Here is a 23,686-nt window from a genome sequence, read left to right on the forward strand (position 1 = left end):
TTTCTTTTTAACCCGAACCGCGCGCGAAGTAAGGAGACGTTGTCTGGCCATCTTGAGCTGACTCACCGCAGCATTCCGGCTAATCACCACCAAGTTTTCGAGTTGTTATTTTATTTCCATTCAGTAAAAATATGAACTTCATGCAGTTTGTTATAATAGAATTGAAATTACTTAAATTTAATAATTGACAATTATTTCCAATGCTGCTGTTGTGAGCAACATTAGTGCTGTCGCAAATACACGTTGTTTTCGTTTACATTACTGTCGACATTAATACTGAAATGAAGATCACCTTTCAGTTTCCAACGTACACATAAATTCATAGACACCATATTAACCTTTGAAAGGCTTTCCAACACGTGACAAAATATGGGGCTTCAAGATAGAAATATGACATGCCTTGCTTGAGTCATTCACGTCTTATCAGTTCACGTGGGCCATAACTCATTTGTTTGTTTGGGTTGCAACTTGAATCTAACCCATGTGCCAGGTTCCCCTTACTTGAGTGAGAGATCTGCTTTGGTCTGTTTAGTCTTTTTCCCTCTCTCGAAAAAGTGTTTTCAGTTGTGTGAGCTCTCAGTGATTTTTACTTTTTCAAGAGCCATTCTTGTTAAATTTACTAGTTACCGTGCGAGAGCAAGTGTGTTTCGAAATAAACGGAAACTGAAGGGTTCTAATATCACCATCACAGAAGATCTCTGCCGCGCACGTCTCGAGCTTCTCAAACTGGCGACGAGCAAATACAATTACAAGAACTGTTGGACCCAAGATGGGAATATCGTAATAAACATTGGAAACGTGAAGCACTTCATCACTTGCAGAAAGCAATTAGATGAACTTTGAACGCTTACCGGGAAGATATGAGTGATCCGTAAACTTTATCATTTTTTAAAATCTCTTTTACCTTTCATAACATGAAATTTAAATTTCACATTACTCTTATAATTTTTATTTATCGGGAACACATTTAGTCTTAAGTTGTAGCTTCTAAATGTTTAAGTTCCTCTTTTCTTTGATATATACGTGTTTTGTTTCTTTTATTATTGTTTACTACTTTCAATATTTTAATCTCAACTGCATAATTTTACAGTTTAGTTTCGTAAATGTGAGTCACGTTCTTGTACATCAGCAAAGTGTAATTGTTATTAAATCAAGAAAACATATTAATAAGTTTCTAATGATGAAAAGTACCGTAAAAAGCAGAAAACTTTTATTTGTATTTGTGACCTTTATGCATCTGCGGATAAATGTAGTGAGTTTGCAACCTCTCTCTGCTCTGCAACCCTCCAGAAGTTACTTCTACCGCTATGCCTCTAACAGAACCTACCACCCCCTTTGAAATGAACTCCACTGCTCTAGGGCATGTCCTCCGCCACCCTCTCGCCGATGACAAGAGAACCGGCTGCTCCCTGGGTCTCAAAATAGCAAATGTAAACGTCAGGTCATTATTCCCCAAACTTCAGGAAATATGCATCGAAATTACAGAGAAACAGATTGACATTCTTGTTATAACAGAAACGTGATTAACTTGCAATATAACGGATAATGCAGTGAAAATTCCAGGTTATGACTTAATACGCTCTGATCGCCATTACAGCATGGGTGGGGGTGTCTGCATGTACGCACGGGAGGGACTAAAACTGCATCCGTTGTCTATCGAAATCGAAGGAGAGTTTGACGTTGAGTACCTTGCAACTACGGTTGAAATAAAAAAGGAACGTCTCGGTATTTGTGCCGTATACAGGCCTAAGCGTATTCCATATACACAGTTGTCAATTTTAGAAGATATATTGACCGAAATGTATCCCTTAGTTAATGACCTTGTTATAGCTGGAGATTTCAACATTAATTTCTTACATCCAGACTGTGCTGACGTCGTTTACATTCAAAATTTGTTTAATCAATTTCAATTAACGCAAATAATCAATAAACCGACCAGAATAACCTCCACGACTAAGTCATTAATTGATCTGACGTTTGTCAGCAACATGCAAAATATAATCCAACATGGTGTCGGTGAGCCAGTCAGCAATAGCGATCATAGAATGACCCACGTTGTACTTGCGTATACCAAACCAGAAAGCGTGAACAGAATTATATACCACAGAAAATACGGTGATATTGATTATGATAAATAAATTCGTGAAGGATGCAGAAAAAATTAACTGGGGAAAAATATATAACACCGATAACTTGGATATGAAAGTAGAGTATTTCAATGTCAACTTACTTGATCTCTTTGACAAGCACGCGCCAGTTCGTAAAACACGAGTTCGTAACAAACGTATGCCATGGATTACATCGAATGTGAAGCTGTTGATGAAACTAAGGGACAATGCGTTTCGTAAATTCAAGCGAATCGGAACTGAATCTGCATGGAAAGAATACAAAGAATTGAGAAATTTCACGACATCCGTTATTCGGCAAGAAAAAAAGTGTTATTTTGAGCATAACATCAATAAAACACCAAGACAACCAAAGCATTTATGGAAGCAGCTGAAATCTGTAGGCATTGGCTCAAATAAAAATGATCTCCCCTCCACGTTTGACAATGGGAACGAGATAAATGAACACTTTATTAATTCAATTGATAGTCTAAATATCGACCAACGTCTGATATCTCAAGAATGTTTAAAATTTAGTAACCAAAAGTTTAATAATATGCTTCCCGAATTTGCTTTTAAAAAAGTGGATGGCTATACTGTAAGAAAATGTTTGTACGAAATCAAGTCTACTGCTATTGGTGCAGATGGAATATCAACTACAATGCTGAAGTTATCGCTACCTTTTATTTTGCCTATTATCACACATATTATTAACTTTTCGCTCGAGAAATCCGTATTTCCCAGGAAATGGAAAGAAGCTTTGATAACACCACTCCCTAAGACGACCCGACCAACTAATGTAAACGACCTTCGACCTATTAGTGTTCTGCCTGTGTGTTCAAAACTACTAGAAAAAATAATCTATAAACAGACATTTAGCTTCATTGCCCAAAACAATATTCTTCCACCCTCACAGTCAGGATTTCGGCCGGCACACAGCACTGCTACGGCTTTGCTGAAAGTCACAAATGACGTCCTCCAGGCTATGGATAAGAAATTCCTCACTGCATTAATATTATTGGACCTGTCCAAAGCATTTGATACGGTACAACATAAATTACTGCTCAGTAAACTGAAATATTACAGTTTTTCACAATCTACCCTTAACTGGTATTTTTCATATCTAAGTAACCGAAATCAACGTGTAAAACTGTCGCCTACTTTATTATCTAATAATTTATATATTTCATCTGGTGTTCAACAGGGATCTATACTAGGTCCCTTATTGTTTACGATTTATATTGCAGACCTACCCTCAGTTGTCAAATACTGTAACGTACATTCATATGCTGATGACACTCAACTAACCAAATCATTCAATCTAACAGAAATTGCCATAAGTACTGAATACATAAGTAATGATTTGGGTGCGATAAAAACATGGTGTGATGCAAATGGCCTTAAAATTAATGCTAATAAGTCATGTTATACATTTATTGGAACTCGAAATGCTATTGGTTCGGTCGAGCACACTAATACAACAATTAAAATAAATGATGATGTCATACCTAGAGCTCAAGTAGTTAAAAGTCTTGGACTGATATTTGACACTCGTCTATCATGGAATGAGCATATTAGCCGCCAAATCAATAAATCATTTGGAACACTTAGATTCTTGTTTAAATTTAACAAACTAGTATCTTCAGAAATCAAGCAGCGATTAGTTGAAACACTTATATATCCATTTCTCGACTATTGTGATGTAGTATACTCTGGTAGAATAAATAAAACTTTACAAGCAAAGATTCAAAAATGCCAAAATGCGTGCATGCGGTTCATATTTTGCATCCCGAGACGTGAACATATTTTACCTTCCATGTAAATAATAAGAATATACTAAAATATGTACCGTAGGCGGCTACTGCATACATATTGCCTTATACATAAAATTATCACATCTGGCAAGCCATTGTATCTGGCAGACATGTTGATCCCTCGCACCAGTATTCACAGCTACCATACAAGAAATAATTTCAAATTTAACCTTCCACTCTGCAACACACAGGCATATCAGTCGTCGTTTTCATATTTTGCTGCAAAAATATGGAGTGCCCTACCTAAGACCATGTCGAGCATATCTAAAATAGAATCTTTCCGAAATGAAGTAAAGAATTTCTTTTGGCAGAGGCAGAGATTGTGTTCAAATATTATGATGTAACTTGTATGTTTATGTTATGTATTTTGTCTACATGTTTTTATTTTTATTCATTTTTTATTCATTTTATTTTATTTTTATGTAGTTGTTTTTCACAATTTTTGTATCATTTTATTCATACATTTATTACAATTACTTTATCAATAGATTTTGTAACTAAATCATACAGTTTATTGCACACTGTATTAATACTGTAATAACATATGTATAAGAAATTTAAATTTAAATGTAATCGATGACGCGGGTTAGGTGGCAGAACAGCATCAGGCTCAACTTCGCCCACGTAAATAAAGAATTTGAAATTGAAAGAAAGTGATTTCTGAAGTGTCATATTCGTGCATTACACTCGCGTGTGTAGTGATCGCAATGGATCATAGTAAAAAGGGTAACTGTAACGTTCACAGTATAATATTATCATTAATAATTACATATAATTATCATTATATATACAAAATATGTAACACCTTCATTGTGAAGCAAGGTCATCATTTCCCGGCGACATGAGCTAGCGCTGTATTGGCAACACTGTGCGGTTTCTCCATAAGCGCCGTTGTGTCTTCTGAACGTGAAAACGACAATAGTTAAGGAGAAAGCATGCGAATTTTGTCATTTTGAGCGTGATTTGCTTTGCTACGACCGTATGTGTGTTGGAGTATAGGTTATGAACAGTTGGAAATCTTGAAATAATATATTAAGTATTCGGAAAATCATGTTAATAATTTTTTCGTCATACTTGCTCTTGGTAGACAATTCTTAGCATTAAGAGTCCACAGTGTGGGGGCAAAAAAAAGTGGCAAGAACTGGGGGCAGCTCATATCACCACAAATATCTAAGTGTTCGGTTACTGTAAGTACATGTTTTCACCTTGTTATTAGGATAAGGCAACACTCGAAACTGATCGTGATATAATTTTTTGCCCAACAATATAAGATTTAGGGTAAAAATGTTGGTGTACGGTGACATTTTTCATTGGATGAGGGATTCCAGAAAAATCAACAAAACTACGAATCATTTGTGTTGGCATGTGATGTTATACTGAAATATAGAGCACTTTACCTGATACTCTTTCCTTATCGTATCCAATTTAACCATTAATCTTAAGACGGTTCTCAATCTTCTTACTATTGGAAGGGAAAGATGGATATTCGGGAGGGGGGGGGGGATTTTTAATTAATTTGATCTTCGTTTTGTCTTGCCAATCCTATTTAATGAAACAGACGAACGCAGATGATTGAAACAATTTCTCATGAATAATGCAAATTTCAATATTCACATGTCTTCCTTGCCACCATGAAGCTTTCTATGTTGACACACCATTCGATCTTCCCATAGTTTGAACGTTGGTAACATTTGAAGTATGGAGTTGACCCGACCCTCCTTTGTAAATTATGGTTTTCTTATCAAACATGCGAGTGGCTCCTTTTGATTCTTTTCAACTAGGGAAAGAAACACCTACACAAAGAGATGGAGAGAGAGTGATAGAGAAGATTATTTGCACAAGAAGAAACAAATAGAAATCCACACTCCCGAAAAACATTAACTTTTAACCTCGTAAACATTTGAAGAAAAATGTGACTGCGGCTAGTGATTGGTTTCAACTATTTTGGGCAGTTGTGTCTATGGACCTGTTAGATGTCTTGTCTTAAACCGAACAACCTGAAACGTTTATCATCATGCAAATTGTCGTGAAGAGAAATTTCAAAATTAAGTGACACACACAAACACACACACTGTAATATGATGTCGTAGCTAAATTGAGAGTAGTTGAAAAGCTGAGAATTGGCTGTAGCAGGGAAACGTTGTTCCCGCATCTGTTTTGTATTTTGATTGGAATATTACCCCAAACCGAAATCGAAATAAATATCTGTAAATATATAACTTTATTTCAAGTTTCCATAGAAATAATATGAATATGCGAATGCTCTTGGAAATTAAACATGATGTCTGACTTTAATAGTGTAAATGAAGGCAAATATTTGAAGGAATAGATTATTTATTTCACCGAAAAAATAAAGCATGATTTTAAGTTAGCAAAAGGAATCAAGTCCAATTGTATTGGTCAGGTTGCTGGCCAGCTGCCACTCCCGGACGCTATCCCACTACTGCTCGACACGGGAGCTTTTGGATGCTCGGTTTCCCGCCTGGCCCGATACGCCCCTCCTTAGCCAACCTGGATCCCTCGGGCTCCCCCAAGGCAACCATATTTGTGCCAAGCTTAGTGCGGACGCCCAGTCGACGTAGCCCACTGGACAACAGGACTCCCGACCTCAAACCGTCCTCTGATTCCGGCCTCCAGGAAGCTGGATTACAGGAGCACGCCACGACTCCCAGCCGACAATAAGAACCAAGTTGGTTCTAGTTAAGTAGAAAGCATGCGAATTTTGTCATTTTGAGCGTGTTTTGCTTTGCTACGACCGTATGTGTGTTGGAGTATAGGTTATGAACAGTTGGAAATCTTGAAATAATATATTAAGTATTCGGAAAATCATGTTAATAATTTCTTCGTCATACTTGCTCTTGGTAGACAATTCTTAGCATTAAGAGTCCATAGTGTGGGGGCAAAAAAAAAGTGGCAAGAACTGGGGGCAGCTCATATCACCACTTATATCTAACTGTTCGGTTACTGTAAGTACATGTTTTCACCTTGTTATTAGGATGAGGCAACACTCGAAACTGATCGTGATATAATTTTTTGCCCAACAATATAAGATTTAGGGTAAAAATGTTGGTGTATCAGTGGTGTACGGTGACATTTTTCATTGGATGAGAAATTCCAGAAAAATCAACAAAACTAAGAATCATTTGTGTTGGCATGTGATGTTATACTGAAATATAGAGCACTTTACCTGATACTCTTTCCTTATCGTATCCAATTTAACCTTTAATCTTAAGACGGTTCTCAATCTCCTTACTATTGAAAGGGAAAGATGGATATTCGGGGGGGGGGGGGCAAATTTTTAATTAATTTGATCTTGGTTTTGTCTTGATAATCCTGTTTAATGAAACAGACGAACGCAGATGATTGAAACAATTTCTCATGAATAATGCAAATTTCAATATTCACATGTCTACCTTGCCACCATGAAGCTTTCTATGTTGACACACCATTCGAACTTCCCATAGTTTGAACGTTGGTAACATTTGAAGCCTTTCACTGCTGCCACAATTAAGGAATATACGAGTTGACCCTACCCTCCTTTGTAAATTATGGTTTTCTTATCGAACATGCGAGTGGCTCCTTTTGATTATTTTCAACTAGGGAAAGAAACACCTACACAAAGAGATGGAGAGAGAGTGATAGAGAAGATTATGTGCACAAGAAGAAACAAATAGAAATCCACACTCCCGAAAAACAGTAACTTTTAACCTCGTAAAAATTTGAAGAAAAATGTGACTGCGTCTAGTGATTGGTTTCAACAATTTTTGGGCGGTTGTGTCTATGGACCTGTTAGATGTCTTGTTTTAGACCTAACAACCTGGACGTTTATCATCATGCAAATTGTCGTGAAGAGAAATTTCAAAATTAAGTGACACACACAATCACACACACTGTAATATGATGTCGTAGCTAAATTGAGAGTAGTTGAAAAGCTGAGAATTGGCTGTAGCAGGGAAACGTTGTTCCCGCATCTGTTTTGTATTTTGATTGGAATATTATCCCAAACCGAAATCGAAATAAATATCTGGAAATATATAACTTTATTTCAAGTTTCCATGGAAATAATATGAATATGCGAATGCTCTTGGAAATTAAACATGATGTCTGATTTTAATAGTGTAAATGAATGCAAATATTTGAAGGAATAGATTATTTATTTCACCGATAAAATAAAGCATGATTTTAAGTTAGCAAAAGGAATCAAGTCCAATTGTATTGGTCAGGTTGCTGGCCAGCTGCCACTCCCGGACGCTATCCCACTACTGCTCGACACGGGAGCTTTTGGATGCTCGCTTTCCCGCCTGGCCCGATACGCCCCTCCTTAGCCAACCTGGATCCCTCGGGCTCCCCCAAGGGAACCATATTTGTGTCAAGCTTAGTGCGGACGCCCAGTCGACGTAGCCCACTGGACAACAGGACTCCCGACCTCAAACCGTCCTCTGATTCCGGCCTCCAGGAAGCTGGATTACAGGAGCACGCCACGACTCCCAGCCGACAATAAGAACCAAGTTGGTTCTAGTTAAGTAGAAAGCATGCGAATTTTGTCATTTTGAGCGTGTTTTGCTTTGCTACGACCGTATGTGTGTTGGAGTATAGGTTATGAACAGTTGGAAATCTTGAAATAATATATTAAGTATTCGGAAAATCATGTTAATAATTTCTTCGTCATACTTGCTCTTGGTAGACAATTCTTAGCATTAAGAGTCCATAGTGTGGGGGCAAAAAAAAAGTGGCAAGAACTGGGGGCAGCTCATATCACCACTTATATCTAAGTGTTCGGTTACTGTAAGTACATGTTTTCACCTTGTTATTAGGATGAGGCAACACTCGAAACTGATCGTGATATAATTTTTTGCCCAACAATATAAGATTTAGGGTAAAAATGTTGGTGTATCAGTGGTGTACGGTGACATTTTTCATTGGATGAGGGATTCCAGAAAAATCAACAAAACTAAGAATCATTTGTGTTGGCATGTGATGTTATACTGAAATATAGAGCACTTTACCTGATACTCTTTCCTTATCGTATCCAATTTAACCTTTAATCTTAAGACGGTTCTCAATCTCCTTACTATTGAAAGGGAAAGATGGATATTCGGGGGGGGGGCAAATTTTTAATTAATTTGATCTTGGTTTTGTCTTGATAATCCTGTTTAATGAAACAGACGAACGCAGATGATTGAAACAATTTCTCATGAATAATGCAAATTTCAATATTCACATGTCTACCTTGCCACCATGAAGCTTTCTATGTTGACACACCATTCGAACTTCCCATAGTTTGAACGTTGGTAACATTTGAAGCCTTTCACTGCTGCCACAATTAAGGAATATACGAGTTGACCCTACCCTCCTTTGTAAATTATGGTTTTCTTATCGAACATGCGAGTGGCTCCTTTTGATTATTTTCAACTAGGGAAAGAAACACCTACACAAAGAGATGGAGAGAGAGTGATAGAGAAGATTATGTGCACAAGAAGAAACAAATAGAAATCCACACTCCCGAAAAACAGTAACTTTTAACCTCGTAAAAATTTGAAGAAAAATGTGACTGCGTCTAGTGATTGGTTTCAACAATTTTTGGGCGGTTGTGTCTATGGACCTGTTAGATGTCTTGTTTTAGACCTAACAACCTGGACGTTTATCATCATGCAAATTGTCGTGAAGAGAAATTTCAAAATTAAGTGACACACACAATCACACACACTGTAATATGATGTCGTAGCTAAATTGAGAGTAGTTGAAAAGCTGAGAATTGGCTGTAGCTGGGAAACGTTGTTCCCGCATCTGTTTTGTATTTTGATTGGAATATTATCCCAAACCGAAATCGAAATAAATATCTGTAAATATATAACTTTATTTCAAGTTTCCATGGAAATAATATGAATATGCGAATGCTCTTGGAAATTAAACATGATGTCTGATTTTAATAGTGTAAATGAATGCAAATATTTGAAGGAATAGATTATTTATTTCACCGAAAAAATAAAGCATGATTTTAAGTTAGCAAAAGGAATCAAGTCCAATTGTATTGGTCAGGTTGCTGGCCAGCTGCCACTCCCGGACGCTATCCCACTACTGCTCGACACGGGAGCTTTTGGATGCTCGCTTTCCCGCCTGGCCCGATACGCCCCTCCTTAGCCAACCTGGATCCCTCGGGCTCCCCCAAGGGAACCATATTTGTGTCAAGCTTAGTGCGGACGCCCAGTCGACGTAGCCCACTGGACAACAGGACTCCCGACCTCAAACCGTCCTCTGATTCCGGCCTCCAGGAAGCTGGATTACAGGAGCACGCCACGACTCCCAGCCGACAATAAGAACCAAGTTGGTTCTAGTTAAGTAGAAAGCATGCGAATTTTGTCATTTTGAGCGTGTTTTGCTTTGCTACGACCGTATGTGTGTTGGAGTATAGGTTATGAACAGTTGGAAATCTTGAAATAATATATTAAGTATTCGGAAAATCATGTTAATAATTTCTTCGTCATACTTGCTCTTGGTAGACAATTCTTAGCATTAAGAGTCCATAGTGTGGGGGCAAAAAAAAAGTGGCAAGAACTGGGGGCAGCTCATATCACCACTTATATCTAAGTGTTCGGTTACTGTAAGTACATGTTTTCACCTTGTTATTAGGATGAGGCAACACTCGAAACTGATCGTGATATAATTTTTTGCCCAACAATATAAGATTTAGGGTAAAAATGTTGGTGTATCAGTGGTGTACGGTGACATTTTTCATTGGATGAGGGATTCCAGAAAAATCAACAAAACTAAGAATCATTTGTGTTGGCATGTGATGTTATACTGAAATATAGATTCTTTACCTGATACTCTTTCCTTATCGTATCCAATTTAACCTTTAATCTTAAGACGGTTCTCAATCTCCTTACTATTGAAAGGGAAAAATGGATATTCGGGGGGGGGGGCAAATTTTTAATTAATTTGATCTTGGTTTTGTCTTGATAATCCTGTTTAATGAAACAGACGAACGCAGATGATTGAAACAATTTCTCATGAATAATGCAAATTTCAATATTCACATGTCTACCTTGCCACCATGAAGCTTTCTATGTTGACACACCATTCGAACTTCCCATAGTTTGAACGTTGGTAACATTTGAAGCCTTTCACTGCTGCCACAATTAAGGAATATATGGAGTTGACCCTACCCTCCTTTGTAAATTATGGTTTTCTTATCGAACATGCGAGTGGCTCCTTTTGATTCTTTTCAACTAGGGAAAGAAACACCTACACAAAGAGATGGAGAGAGAGTGATAGAGAAGAATATGTGCACAAGAAGAAACAAATAGAAATCCACACTCCCGAAAAACAGTAACTTTTAACCTCGTAAAAATTTGAAGAAAAATGTGACTGCGTCTAGTGATTGGTTTCAACTATTTTTGGGCGGTTGTGTCTATGGACCTGTTAGATGTCTTGTTTTAGACCCAACAACCTGAAACGTTTATCATCATGCAAATTGTCGTGAAGAGAAATTTCAAAATTAAGTGACACACACAAACACACACACTGTAATATGATGTCGTAGCTAAATTGAGAGTAGTTGAAAAGCTGAGAATTGGCTGTAGCAGGGAAACGTTGTTCCCGCATCTGTTTTGTATTTTGATTGGAATATTATCCCAAACCGAAATCGAAATAAATATCTGGAAATATATAACTTTATTTCAAGTTTCCATGGAAATAATATGAATATGCTAATGCTCTTGGAAATTAAACATGATGTCTGATTTTAATAGTGTAAATGAATGCAAATATTTGAAGGAATAGATTATTTATTTCACCGATAAAATAAAGCATGGTTTTAAGTTAGCAAAAGGAATCAAGTCCAATTGTATTGGTCAGGTTGCTGGCCAGCTGCCACTCCCGGACGCTATCCCACTACTGCTCGACACGGGAGCTTTTTGGATGCTCGGTTTCCCGCCTGGCCCGATACGCCCCTCCTTAGCCAACCTGGATCCCTCGGGCTCCCCCAAGGGAACCATATTGGTGCCAAGCTTAGTGCGGACGCCCAGTCGACGTAGTCCACTGGACAACAGGACTCCCGACCTCAAACCGTCCTCTGATTCCGGCCTCCAGGAAGCTGGATTACAGGAGCACGCCACGACTCCCAGCCGACAATAAGAACCAAGTTGGTTTTAGTTAAAGAAGAAAGCATGCGAATTTTGTCATTTTGAGCGTGTTTTGCTTTGCTACGACCGTATGTGTGTTGGAGTATAGGTTATGAACAGTTGGAAATCTTGAAATAATATATTAAGTATTCGGAAAATCATGTTAATAATTTTTTCGTCATACTTGCTCTTGGTAGACAATTCTTAGCATTAAGAGTCCATAGTGTGGGGGCAAAAAAAAGTGGCAAGAACTGGGGGCAGCTCATATCACCAGTTATATCTAACTGTTCGGTTACTGTAAGTACATGTTTTCAACTTGTTATTAGGATGAGGCAACACTCGAAACTGATCGTGATATAATTTTTTGCCCAACAATATAAGATTTAGGGTAAAAATGTTGGTGTATCATTGGTGTACGGTTACATTTTTCATTGGATGAAAAATTCCAGAAAAATCAAGAAAACTAAGAATCATTTGTGTTGGCATGTGATGTTATACTGAAGTATAGAGCACTTTACCTGATACTCTTTCCTTATCGTATCCAATTTAACCTTTAATCTTAAGACGGTTCTCAATCTCCTTACTATTGAAAGGGAAAGATGGATATTCGGGAAAGGGGGGGGGGCAAATTTTTAACTAATTTGATCTTGGTTTTGTCTTGCCAATCCTGTTTAATGAAACAGACGAACGCAGATGATTGAAACAATTTCTCATGAATAATGCAAATTTCAATATTCACATATCTACCTTGCCACCATGAAGCTTTCTATGTTGACACACCATTCGAACTTCCCATAGTTTGAACGTTGGTAACATTTGAAGCCTTTCACTGCTGCCACAATTAAGGAATATATGGAGTTGACCCGACCCTCCTATGTAAATTATGGTTTTCTTATCAAACATGCGAGTGGCTCCTTTTGATTCTTTTCAACTAGGGAAAGAAACACCTACACAAAGAGATGGAGAGAGAGTGATAGAGAAGAATATGTGCACAAGAAGAAACAAATAGAAATCCACACTCCCGAAAAACAGTAACTTTTAACCTCGTAAAAATTTGAAGAAAAATGTGACTGCGTCTAGTGATTGGTTTCAACTATTTTTGGGCGGTTGTGTCTATGGACCTGTTAGATGTCTTGTTTTAGACCTAACAACCTGGACGTTTATCATCATGCAAATTGTCGTGAAGAGAAATTTCAAAATTAAGTGACACACACAAACACACACACTGTAATATGATGTCGTAGCTAAATTGAGAGTAGTTGAAAAGCTGAGAATTGGCTGTAGCAGGGAAACGTTGTTCCCGCATCTTTTTTCTATTTTGATTGGAATATTATCCCAAACCGAAATCGAAATAAATATCTGTAAATATATAACTTTATTTCAAGTTTCCATGGAAATAATATGAATATGCGAATGCTCTTGGAAATTAAACATGATGTCTGATTTTAATAGTGTAAATGAATGCAAATATTTGAAGGAATAGATTATTTATTTCACCGATAAAATAAAGCATGGTTTTAAGTTAGCAAAAGGAATCAAGTCCAATTGTATTGGTCAGGTTGCTGGCCAGCTGCCACTCCCGGACGCTATCCCACTACTGCTCGACACGGGAGCTTTTTGGATGCTCGGTTTCCCGCCTGGCCCGATACGCCCCTCCTTAGCCAACCTGGATCCCTCGGGCTCCCCCAACAACAATTGGTGCCAAGCTTAATGCGGACGCCCAGTCGTCGTAGTCCACTGGACAACAGGACTCCCGACCTCAAACCGTCCTCTGATTCCGGCCTCCAGGAAGCTGGATTACAGGAGCACGCCACGACTCCCAGCCGACAATAAGAACCAAGTTGGTTCTAGTTAAAGAAGAAAGCATGCGAATTTTGTCATTTTGAGCGTGTTTTGCTTTGCTACGACCGTATGTGTGTTGGAGTATAGGTTATGAACAGTTGGAAATCTTGAAATAATATATTAAGTATTCGGAAAATCATGTTAATAATTTTTTCGTCATACTTGCTCTTGGTAGACAATTCTTAGCATTAAGAGTCCATAGTGTGGGGGCAAAAAAAAGTGACAAGAACTGGGGGCAGCTCATATCACCAGTTATATCTAACTGTTCGGTTACAGTAAGTACATGTTTTCATGTTGTTATTAGGATGAGGCAACACTCGAAACTGATCGTGATATAATTTTTTGCCCAACCATATAAGATTTAGGGTAAAAATGTTGGTGTATCAGTGGTGTACGGTGACATTTTTCATTGGATGAGGGATTCCAGAAAAATCAACAAAACTAAGAATCATTTGTGTTGGCATGTGATGTTATACTGAAATATAGAGCACTTTACGTGATACTCTTTCCTTATCGTATCCAATTTAACCTTTAATCTTAAGACGGTTCTCAATCTCCTTACTATTGGAAGGGAAAGATGGATATTCGGGAGGGGGGGGGGGCAAATTTTTAATTAATTTGATCTTGGTTTTGTCTTGCCAATCCTATTTAATGAAACAGACGAACGCAGATGATTGAAACAATTTCTCATGAATAATGCAAATTTCAATATTCACATATCTACCTTGCCACCATGAAGCTTTCTATGTTGACACACTATTCGAACTTCCCATAGTTTGAACGTTGGTAACATTTGAAGCCTTTCACTGCTGCCACAATTAAGGAATATATGGAGTTGACCCGACCCTCCTTTGTAAATTATGGTTTTCTTATCAAACATGCGAGTGGCTCCTTTTAGATTCTTTTCAACTAGGGAAAGAAACACCTACACAAAGAGATGGAGAGAGAGTGATAGAGAAGATTATGTGCACAAGAAGAAACAAATAGAAATCCACACTCCCGAAAAACATTAACTTTTAACCTCGTAAACATTTGAAGAAAAATGTGACTGCGGCTAGTGATTGGTTTCAACTATTTTTGGGCGGTTGTGTCTATGGACCTGTTAGATGTCTTGTCTTAAACCGAACAACCTGAAACGTTTATCATCATGCAAAATGTCGTGAAGAGAAATTTCAAAATTAAGTGACACACACAAACACACACACTGTAATATGATATCGTAGCTAAATTGAGAGTAGCTGAAAAGCTGAGAATTGGCTGTAGCAGGGAAACGTTGTTCCAGCATCTGTTTTGTATTTTGATTGGAATATTATCCCAAACCGAAATCGAAATAAATATCTGGAAATATATAACTTTATTTCAAGTTTCCATGGAAATAATATGAATATGCGAATGCTCTTGGAAATTAAACATGATGTCTGATTTTAATAGTGTAAATGAATGCAAATATTTGAAGGAATAGATTATTTATTTCACCGATAAAATAAAGCATGGTTTTAAGTTAGCAAAAGGAATCAAGTCCAATTGTATTGGTCAGGTTGCTGGCCAGCTGCCACTCCCGGACGCTATCCCACTACTGCTCGACACGGGAGCTTTTTGGATGCTCGGTTTCCCGCCTGGCCCGATACGCCCCTCCTTAGCCAACCTGGATCCCTCGGGCTCCCCCAAGGGAACCATATTGGTGCCAAGCTTAGTGCGGACGCCCAGTCGACGTAGTTGTCCACTGGACAACAGGACTCCCGACCTCAAACCGTCCTCTGATTCCGGCCTCCAGGAAGCTGGATTGCAGGAGCACGCCACGACTCCCAGCCGACAATAAGAACCAAGTTGGTTCTAGTTAAAGAAGAAAGCATGCGAATTTTGTCATTTTGAGCGTGTTTTGCTTTGCTACGACCGTATGTGTGTTGGAGTATAGGTTATGAACAGTTGGAAATCTTGAAATAATATATTAAGTATTCGGAAAATCATGTTAATAATTTTTTCGTCATACTTGCTCTTGGTAGACAATTCATAGCATTAAGAGTCCATAGTGTGGGGGCAAAAAAAGTGGCAAGGACTGGGGGCAGTTCATATCACCACTTATATCTAAGTGTTCGGTTACTGTAAGTACATGTTTTCACCTTGTTATTAGGATAAGGCAACAGTCGAAACTGATCGTGATATAATATCTTGCCCAACAATATAAGATTTAGGGTAAAAATGTTGGTGTATCAGTGGTGTACGGTGACATTTTTCATTGGATGAGGGATTCCAGAAAAATCAACAAAACTAAGAATCATTTGTGTTGGCATGTGATGTTATACTGAAATATAGAGCACTTTACGTGATACTCTTTCCTTATCGTATCCAATTTAACCTTTAATCTTAAGACGGTTCTCAATCTCCTTACTATTGGAAGGGAAAGATGAATATTCGGGAGGGGGAGGGGGCAAATTTTTAATTAATTTGATCTTGGTTTTGTCTTGCCAATCCTATTTAATGAAACAGACGAACGCAGATGATTGAAACAATTTCTCATGAATAATGCAAATTTCAATATTCACATATCTACCTTGCCACCATGAAGCTTTCTATGTTGACACACCATTCGAACTTCCCATAGTTTGAACGTTGGTAACATTTGAAGCCTTTCACTGCTGCCACAATTAAGGAATATATGGAGTTGACCCGACCCTCCTTTGTAAATTATGGTTTTCTTATCAAACATGCGAGTGGCTCCTTTTGATTCTTTTCAACTAGGGAAAGAAACACCTACACAAAGAGATGGAGAGAGAGTGATAGAGAAGATTATGTGCACAAGAAGAAACAAATAGAAATCCACACTCCCGAAAAACATTAACTTTTAACCTCGTAAACATTTGAAGAAAAATGTGACTGCGGCTAGTGATTGGTTTCAACTATTTTTGGGCGGTTGTGTCTATGGACCTGTTAGATGTCTTGTCTTAAACCGAACAACCTGAAACGTTTATCATCATGCAAATTGTCGTGAAGAGAAATTTCAAAATTAAGTGACACACACAAACACACACACTGTAATATGATGTCGTAGCTAAATTGAGAGTAGTTGAAAAGCTGAGAATTGGCTGTAGCAGGGAAACGTTGTTCCCGCATCTTTTTTCTATTTTGATTGGAATATTATCCCAAACCGAAATCGAAATAAATATCTGTAAATATATAACTTTATTTCAAGTTTCCATGGAAATAATATGAATATGCGAATGCTCTTGGAAATTAAACATGATGTCTGATTTTAATAGTGTAAATGAATGCAAATATTTGAAGGAATAGATTATTTATTTCACCGATAAAATAAAGCATGGTTTTAAGTTAGCAAAAGGAATCAAGTCCAATTGTATTGGTCAGGTTGCTGGCCAGCTGCCACTCCCGGACGCTATCCCACTACTGCTCGACACGGGAGCTTTTTGGATGCTCGGTTTCCCGCCTGGCCCGATACGCCCCTCCTTAGCCAACCTGGATCCCTCGGGCTCCCCCAAGGGAACCATATTGGTGCCAAGCTTAGTGCGGACGCCCAGTCGACGTAGTTGTCCACTGGACAACAGGACTCCCGACCTCAAACCGTCCTCTGATTCCGGCCTCCAGGAAGCTGGATTGCAGGAGCACGCCACGACTCCCAGCCGACAATAAGAACCAAGTTGGTTCTAGTTAAAGAAGAAAGCATGCGAATTTTGTCATTTTGAGCGTGTTTTGCTTTGCTACGACCGTATGTGTGTTGGAGTATAGGTTATGAACAGTTGGAAATCTTGAAATAATATATTAAGTATTCGGAAAATCATGTTAATAATTTTTTCGTCATACTTGCTCTTGGTAGACAATTCTTAGCATTAAGAGTCCATAGTGTGGGGGCAAAAAAAAGTGACAAGAACTGGGGGCAGCTCATATCACCAGTTATATCTAACTGTTCGGTTACTGTAAGTACATGTTTTCATGTTGTTATTAGGATGAGGCAACACTCGAAACTGATCGTGATATAATTTTTTGCCCAACCATATAAGATTTAGGGTAAAAATGTTGGTGTATCAGTGGTGTACGGTGACATTTTTCATTGGATGAGGGATTCCAGAAAAATCAACAAAACTAAGAATCATTTGTGTTGGCATGTGATGTTATACTGAAATATAGAGTCTTTACCTGATACTCTTTCCTTATCGTATCCAATTTAACCTTTAATCTTAAGACGGTTCTCAATCTCCTTACTATTGAAAGGGAAAGATGGATATTCGGGGGGGGGGGAAATTTTTAATTAATTTAATCTTGGTTTTGTCTTGATAATCCTGTTTAATGAAACAGACGAACGCAGATGATTGAAACAATTTCTCATGAATAATGCAAATTTCAATATTCACATATCTACCTTGCCACCATGAAGCTTTCTATGTTGACACACCATTCGAACTTCCCATAGTTTGAACGTTGGTAACATTTGAAGCCTTTCACTGCTGCCACAATTAAGGAATATATGGACTTGACCCTACCCTCCTTTGTAAATTATGGTTTTCTTATCGAACATGCGAGTGGCTCCTTTTGATTCTTTTCAACTAGGGAAAGAAACACCTACACAAAGAGATGGAGAGAGAGTGATAGAGAAGAATATGTGCACAAGAAGAAACAAATAGAAATCCACACTCCCGAAAAACAGTAACTTTTAACCTCGTAAACATTTGAAGAAAAATGTGACTGCGTCTAGTGATTGGTTTCAACTATTTTTGGGCGGTTGTGTCTATGGACCTGTTAGATGTCTTGTTTTAGACCTAACAACCTGGACGTTTATCATCATGCAAATTGTCGTGAAGAGAAATTTCAAAATTAAGTGACACACACAAACACACACACTGTAATATGATGTCGTAGCTAAATTGAGAGTAGTTGAAAAGCTGAGAATTGGCTGTAGCAGGGAAACGTTGTTCCCGCATCTGTTTTGTATTTTGATTGGAATATTATCCCAAACCGAAATCGAAATAAATATCTGTAAATATATAACTTTATTTCAAGTTTCCATGGAAATAATATGAATATGCGAATGCTCTTGGAAATTAAACATGATGTCTGATTTTAATAGTGTAAATGAATGCAAATATTTGAAGGAATAGATTATTTATTTCAATGATAAAATAAAGCATGATTTTAAGTTAGCAAAAGGAATCAAGTCCAATTGTATTGGTCAGGTTGCTGGCCAGCTGCCACTCCCGGACGCTATCCCACTACTGCTCGACACGGGAGCTTTTTGGATGCTCGGTTTCCCGCCTGGCCCGATACGCCCCTCCTTAGCCAACCTGGATCCCTCGGGCTCCCCCAAGGGAACCATATTGGTGCCAAGCTTAGTGCGGACGCCCAGTCGACGTAGTCCACTGGACAACAGGACTCCCGACCTCAAACCGTCCTCTGATTCCGGCCTCCAGGAAGCTGGATTACAGGAGCACGCCACGACTCCCAGCCGACAATAAGAACCAAGTTGGTTCTAGTTAAAGAAGAAAGCATGCGAATTTTGTCATTTTGAGCGTGTTTTGCTTTGCTACGACCGTATGTGTGTTGGAGTATAGGTTATGAACAGTTGGAAATCTTGAAATAATATATTAAGTATTCGGAAAATCATGTTAATAATTTTTTCGTCATACTTGCTCTTGGTAGACAATTCTTAGCATTAAGAGTCCATAGTGTGGGGGCAAAAAAAAGTGACAAGAACTGGGGGCAGCTCATATCACCAGTTATATCTAACTGTTCGGTTACTGTAAGTACATGTTTTCACCTTGTTATTAGGATGAGGCAACACTCGAAACTGATCGTGATATAATTTTTTGCCCAACCATATAAGATTTAGGGTAAAAATGTTGGTGTATCAGTGGTGTACGGTGACATTTTTCATTGGATGAGGGATTCCAGAAAAATCAACAAAACTAAGAATAATTTGTGTTGGCATGTGATGTTATACTGAAATATAGAGCACTTTACGTGATACTCTTTCCTTATCGTATCCAATTTAACCTTTAATCTTAAGACGGTTCTCAATCTCCTTACTATTGGAAGGGAAAGATGGATATTCGGGAGGGGGGGGGGCAAATTTTTAATTAATTTGATCTTGGTTTTGTCTTGCCAATCCTATTTAATGAAACAGACGAACGCAGATGATTGAAACAATTTCTCATGAATAATGCAAATTTCAATATTCACATATCTACCTTGCCACCATGAAGCTTTCTATGTTGACACACCATTCGAACTTCCCATAGTTTGAACGTTGGTAACATTTGAAGCCTTTCACTGCTGCCACAATTAAGGAATATATGGAGTTGACCCGACCCTCCTTTGTAAATTATGGTTTTCTTATCAAACATGCGAGTGGCTCCTTTTGATTCTTTTCAACTAGGGAAAGAAACACCTACACAAAGAGATGGAGAGAGAGTGATAGAGAAGATTATGTGCACAAGAAGAAACAAATAGAAATCCACACTCCCGAAAAACATTAACTTTTAACCTCGTAAACATTTGAAGAAAAATGTGACTGCGGCTAGTGATTGGTTTCAACTATTTTTGGGCGGTTGTGTCTATGGACCTGTTAGATGTCTTGTCTTAAACCGAACAACCTGAAACGTTTATCATCATGCAAATTGTCGTGAAGAGAAATTTCAAAATTAAGTGACACACACAAACACACACACTGTAATATGATGTCGTAGCTAAATTGAGAGTAGTTGAAAAGCTGAGAATTGGCTGTAGCAGGGAAACGTTGTTCCCGCATCTTTTTTCTATTTTGATTGGAATATTATCCCAAACCGAAATCGAAATAAATATCTGTAAATATATAACTTTATTTCAAGTTTCCATGGAAATAATATGAATATGCGAATGCTCTTGGAAATTAAACATGATGTCTGATTTTAAGAGTGTAAATGAATGCAAATATTTGAAGGAATAGATTATTTATTTCACCGATAAAATAAAGCATGGTTTTAAGTTAGCAAAAGGAATCAAGTCCAATTGTATTGGTCAGGTTGCTGGCCAGCTGCCACTCCCGGACGCTATCCCACTACTGCTCGACACGGGAGCTTTTTGGATGCTCGGTTTCCCGCCTGGCCCGATACGCCCCTCCTTAGCCAACCTGGATCCCTCGGGCTCCCCCAAGGGAACCATATTGGTGCCAAGCTTAGTGCGGACGCCCAGTCGACGTAGTTGTCCACTGGACAACAGGACTCCCGACCTCAAACCGTCCTCTGATTCCGGCCTCCAGGAAGTTCGATTGCAGGAGCACGCCACGACTCCCAGCCGACAATAAGAACCAAGTTGGTTCTAGTTAAAGAAGAAAGCATGCGAATTTTGTCATTTTGAGCGTGTTTTGCTTTGCTACGACCGTATGTGTGTTGGAGTATAGGTTATGAACAGTTGGAAATCTTGAAATAATATATTAAGTATTCGGAAAATCATGTTAATAATTTTTTCGTCATACTTGCTCTTGGTAGACAATTCTTAGCATTAAGAGTCCATAGTGTGGGGGCAAAAAAAAGTGACAAGAACTGGGGGCAGCTCATATCACCAGTTATATCTAACTGTTCGGTTACTGTAAGTACATGTTTTCATGTTGTTATTAGGATGAGGCAACACTCGAAACTGATCGTGATATAATTTTTTGCCCAACCATATAAGATTTAGGGTAAAAATGTTGGTGTATCAGTGGTGTACGGTGACATTTTTCATTGGATGAGGGATTCCAGAAAAATCAACAAAACTAAGAATCATTTGTGTTGGCATGTGATGTTATACTGAAATATAGAGTCTTTACCTGATACTCTTTCCTTATCGTATCCAATTTAACCTTTAATCTTAAGACGGTTCTCAATCTCCTTACTATTGAAAGGGAAAGATGGATATTCGGGGGGGGGGGGCAAATTTTTAATTAATTTAATCTTGGTTTTGTCTTGATAATCCTGTTTAATGAAACAGACGAACGCAGATGATTGAAACAATTTCTCATGAATAATGCAAATTTCAATATTCACATATCTACCTTGCCACCATGAAGCTTTCTATGTTGACACACCATTCGAACTTCCCATAGTTTGAACGTTGGTAACATTTGAAGCCTTTCACTGCTGCCACAATTAAGGAATATATGGACTTGACCCTACCCTCCTTTGTAAATTATGGTTTTCTTATCGAACATGCGAGTGGCTCCTTTTGATTCTTTTCAACTAGGGAAAGAAACACCTACACAAAGAGATGGAGAGAGAGTGATAGAGAAGAATATGTGCACAAGAAGAAACAAATAGAAATCCACACTCCCGAAAAACAGTAACTTTTAACCTCGTAAAAATTTGAAGAAAAATGTGACTGCGTCTAGTGATTGGTTTCAACTATTTTTGGGCGGTTGTGTCTATGGACCTGTTAGATGTCTTGTTTTAGACCTAACAACCTGGACGTTTATCATCATGCAAATTGTCGTGAAGAGAAATTTCAAAATTAAGTGACACACAAACACACACACTGTAATATGATGTCGTAGCTAAATTGAGAGTAGTTGAAAAGCTGAGAATTGGCTGTAGCAGGGAAACGTTGTTCCCGCATCTGTTTTGTATTTTGATTGGAATATTATCCCAAACCGAAATCGAAATAAATATCTGGAAATATATAACTTTATTTCAAGTTTCCATGGAAATAATATGAATATGCGAATGCTCTTGGAAATTAAACATGATGTCTGATTTTAATAGTGTAAATGAATGCAAATATTTGAAGGAATAGATTATTTATTTCAATGATAAAATAAAGCATGATTTTAAGTTAGCAAAAGGAATCAAGTCCAATTGTATTGGTCAGGTTGCTGGCCAGCTGCCACTCCCGGACGCTATCCCACTACTGCTCGACACGGGAGCTTTTTGGATGCTCGGTTTCCCGCCTGGCCCGATACGCCCCTCCTTAGCCAACCTGGATCCCTCGGGCTCCCCCAAGGGAACCATATTGGTGCCAAGCTTAGTGCGGACGCCCAGTCGACGTAGTCCACTGGACAACAGGACTCCCGACCTCAAACCGTCCTCTGATTCCGGCCTCCAGGAAGCTGGATTACAGGAGCACGCCACGACTCCCAGCCGACAATAAGAACCAAGTTGGTTCTAGTTAAAGAAGAAAGCATGCGAATTTTGTCATTTTGAGCGTGTTTTGCTTTGCTACGACCGTATGTGTGTTGGAGTATAGGTTATGAACAGTTGGAAATCTTGAAATAATATATTAAGTATTCGGAAAATCATGTTAATAATTTTTTCGTCATACTTGCTCTTGGTAGACAATTCTTAGCATTAAGAGTCCATAGTGTGGGGGCAAAAAAAAGTGACAAGAACTGGGGGCAGCTCATATCACCAGTTATATCTAACTGTTCGGTTACAGTAAGTACATGTTTTCATGTTGTTATTAGGATGAGGCAACACTCGAAACTGATCGTGATATAATTTTTTGCCCAACCATATAAGATTTAGGGTAAAAATGTTGGTGTATCAGTGGTGTACGGTGACATTTTTCATTGGATGAGGGATTCCAGAAAAATCAACAAAACTAAGAATCATTTGTGTTGGCATGTGATGTTATACTGAAATATAGAGCACTTTACGTGATACTCTTTCCTTATCGTATCCAATTTAACCTTTAATCTTAAGACGGTTCTCAATCTCCTTACTATTGGAAGGGAAAGATGGATATTCGGGAGGGGGGGGGGGGGCGGGCAAATTTTTAATTAATTTTATCTTGGTTTTGTCTTGCCAATCCTATTTAATGAAACAGACGAACGCAGATGATTGAAACA

The 23,686-nt window shown here is 38.3% G+C and overlaps 1 protein-coding gene across 1 annotated transcript in view; it reads left to right on the forward strand.

The window, feature by feature from the left end:
- Window positions 1-12,055, forward strand: part of LOC145983681 (uncharacterized) — a 68,685-nt gene extending 56,630 nt beyond the window's left edge. Inside the window, exon 7 of the mRNA XM_083116738.1 lies at window positions 11,777-12,055. Within this exon, the coding sequence (XP_082972864.1) occupies window positions 11,777-12,055 (279 nt within the window). The remainder of the gene's footprint in view (window positions 1-11,776) is intronic.
- The last annotated feature ends 11,631 nt before the right edge of the window (window positions 12,056-23,686 follow it).

This window comes from Lepisma saccharinum, chromosome 2 (genome assembly GCF_977018435.1).
Source record: "Lepisma saccharinum chromosome 2, izLepSacc3.1, whole genome shotgun sequence".
NCBI classification, from domain to species: Eukaryota; Metazoa; Arthropoda; class Insecta; order Zygentoma; family Lepismatidae; genus Lepisma; species Lepisma saccharinum.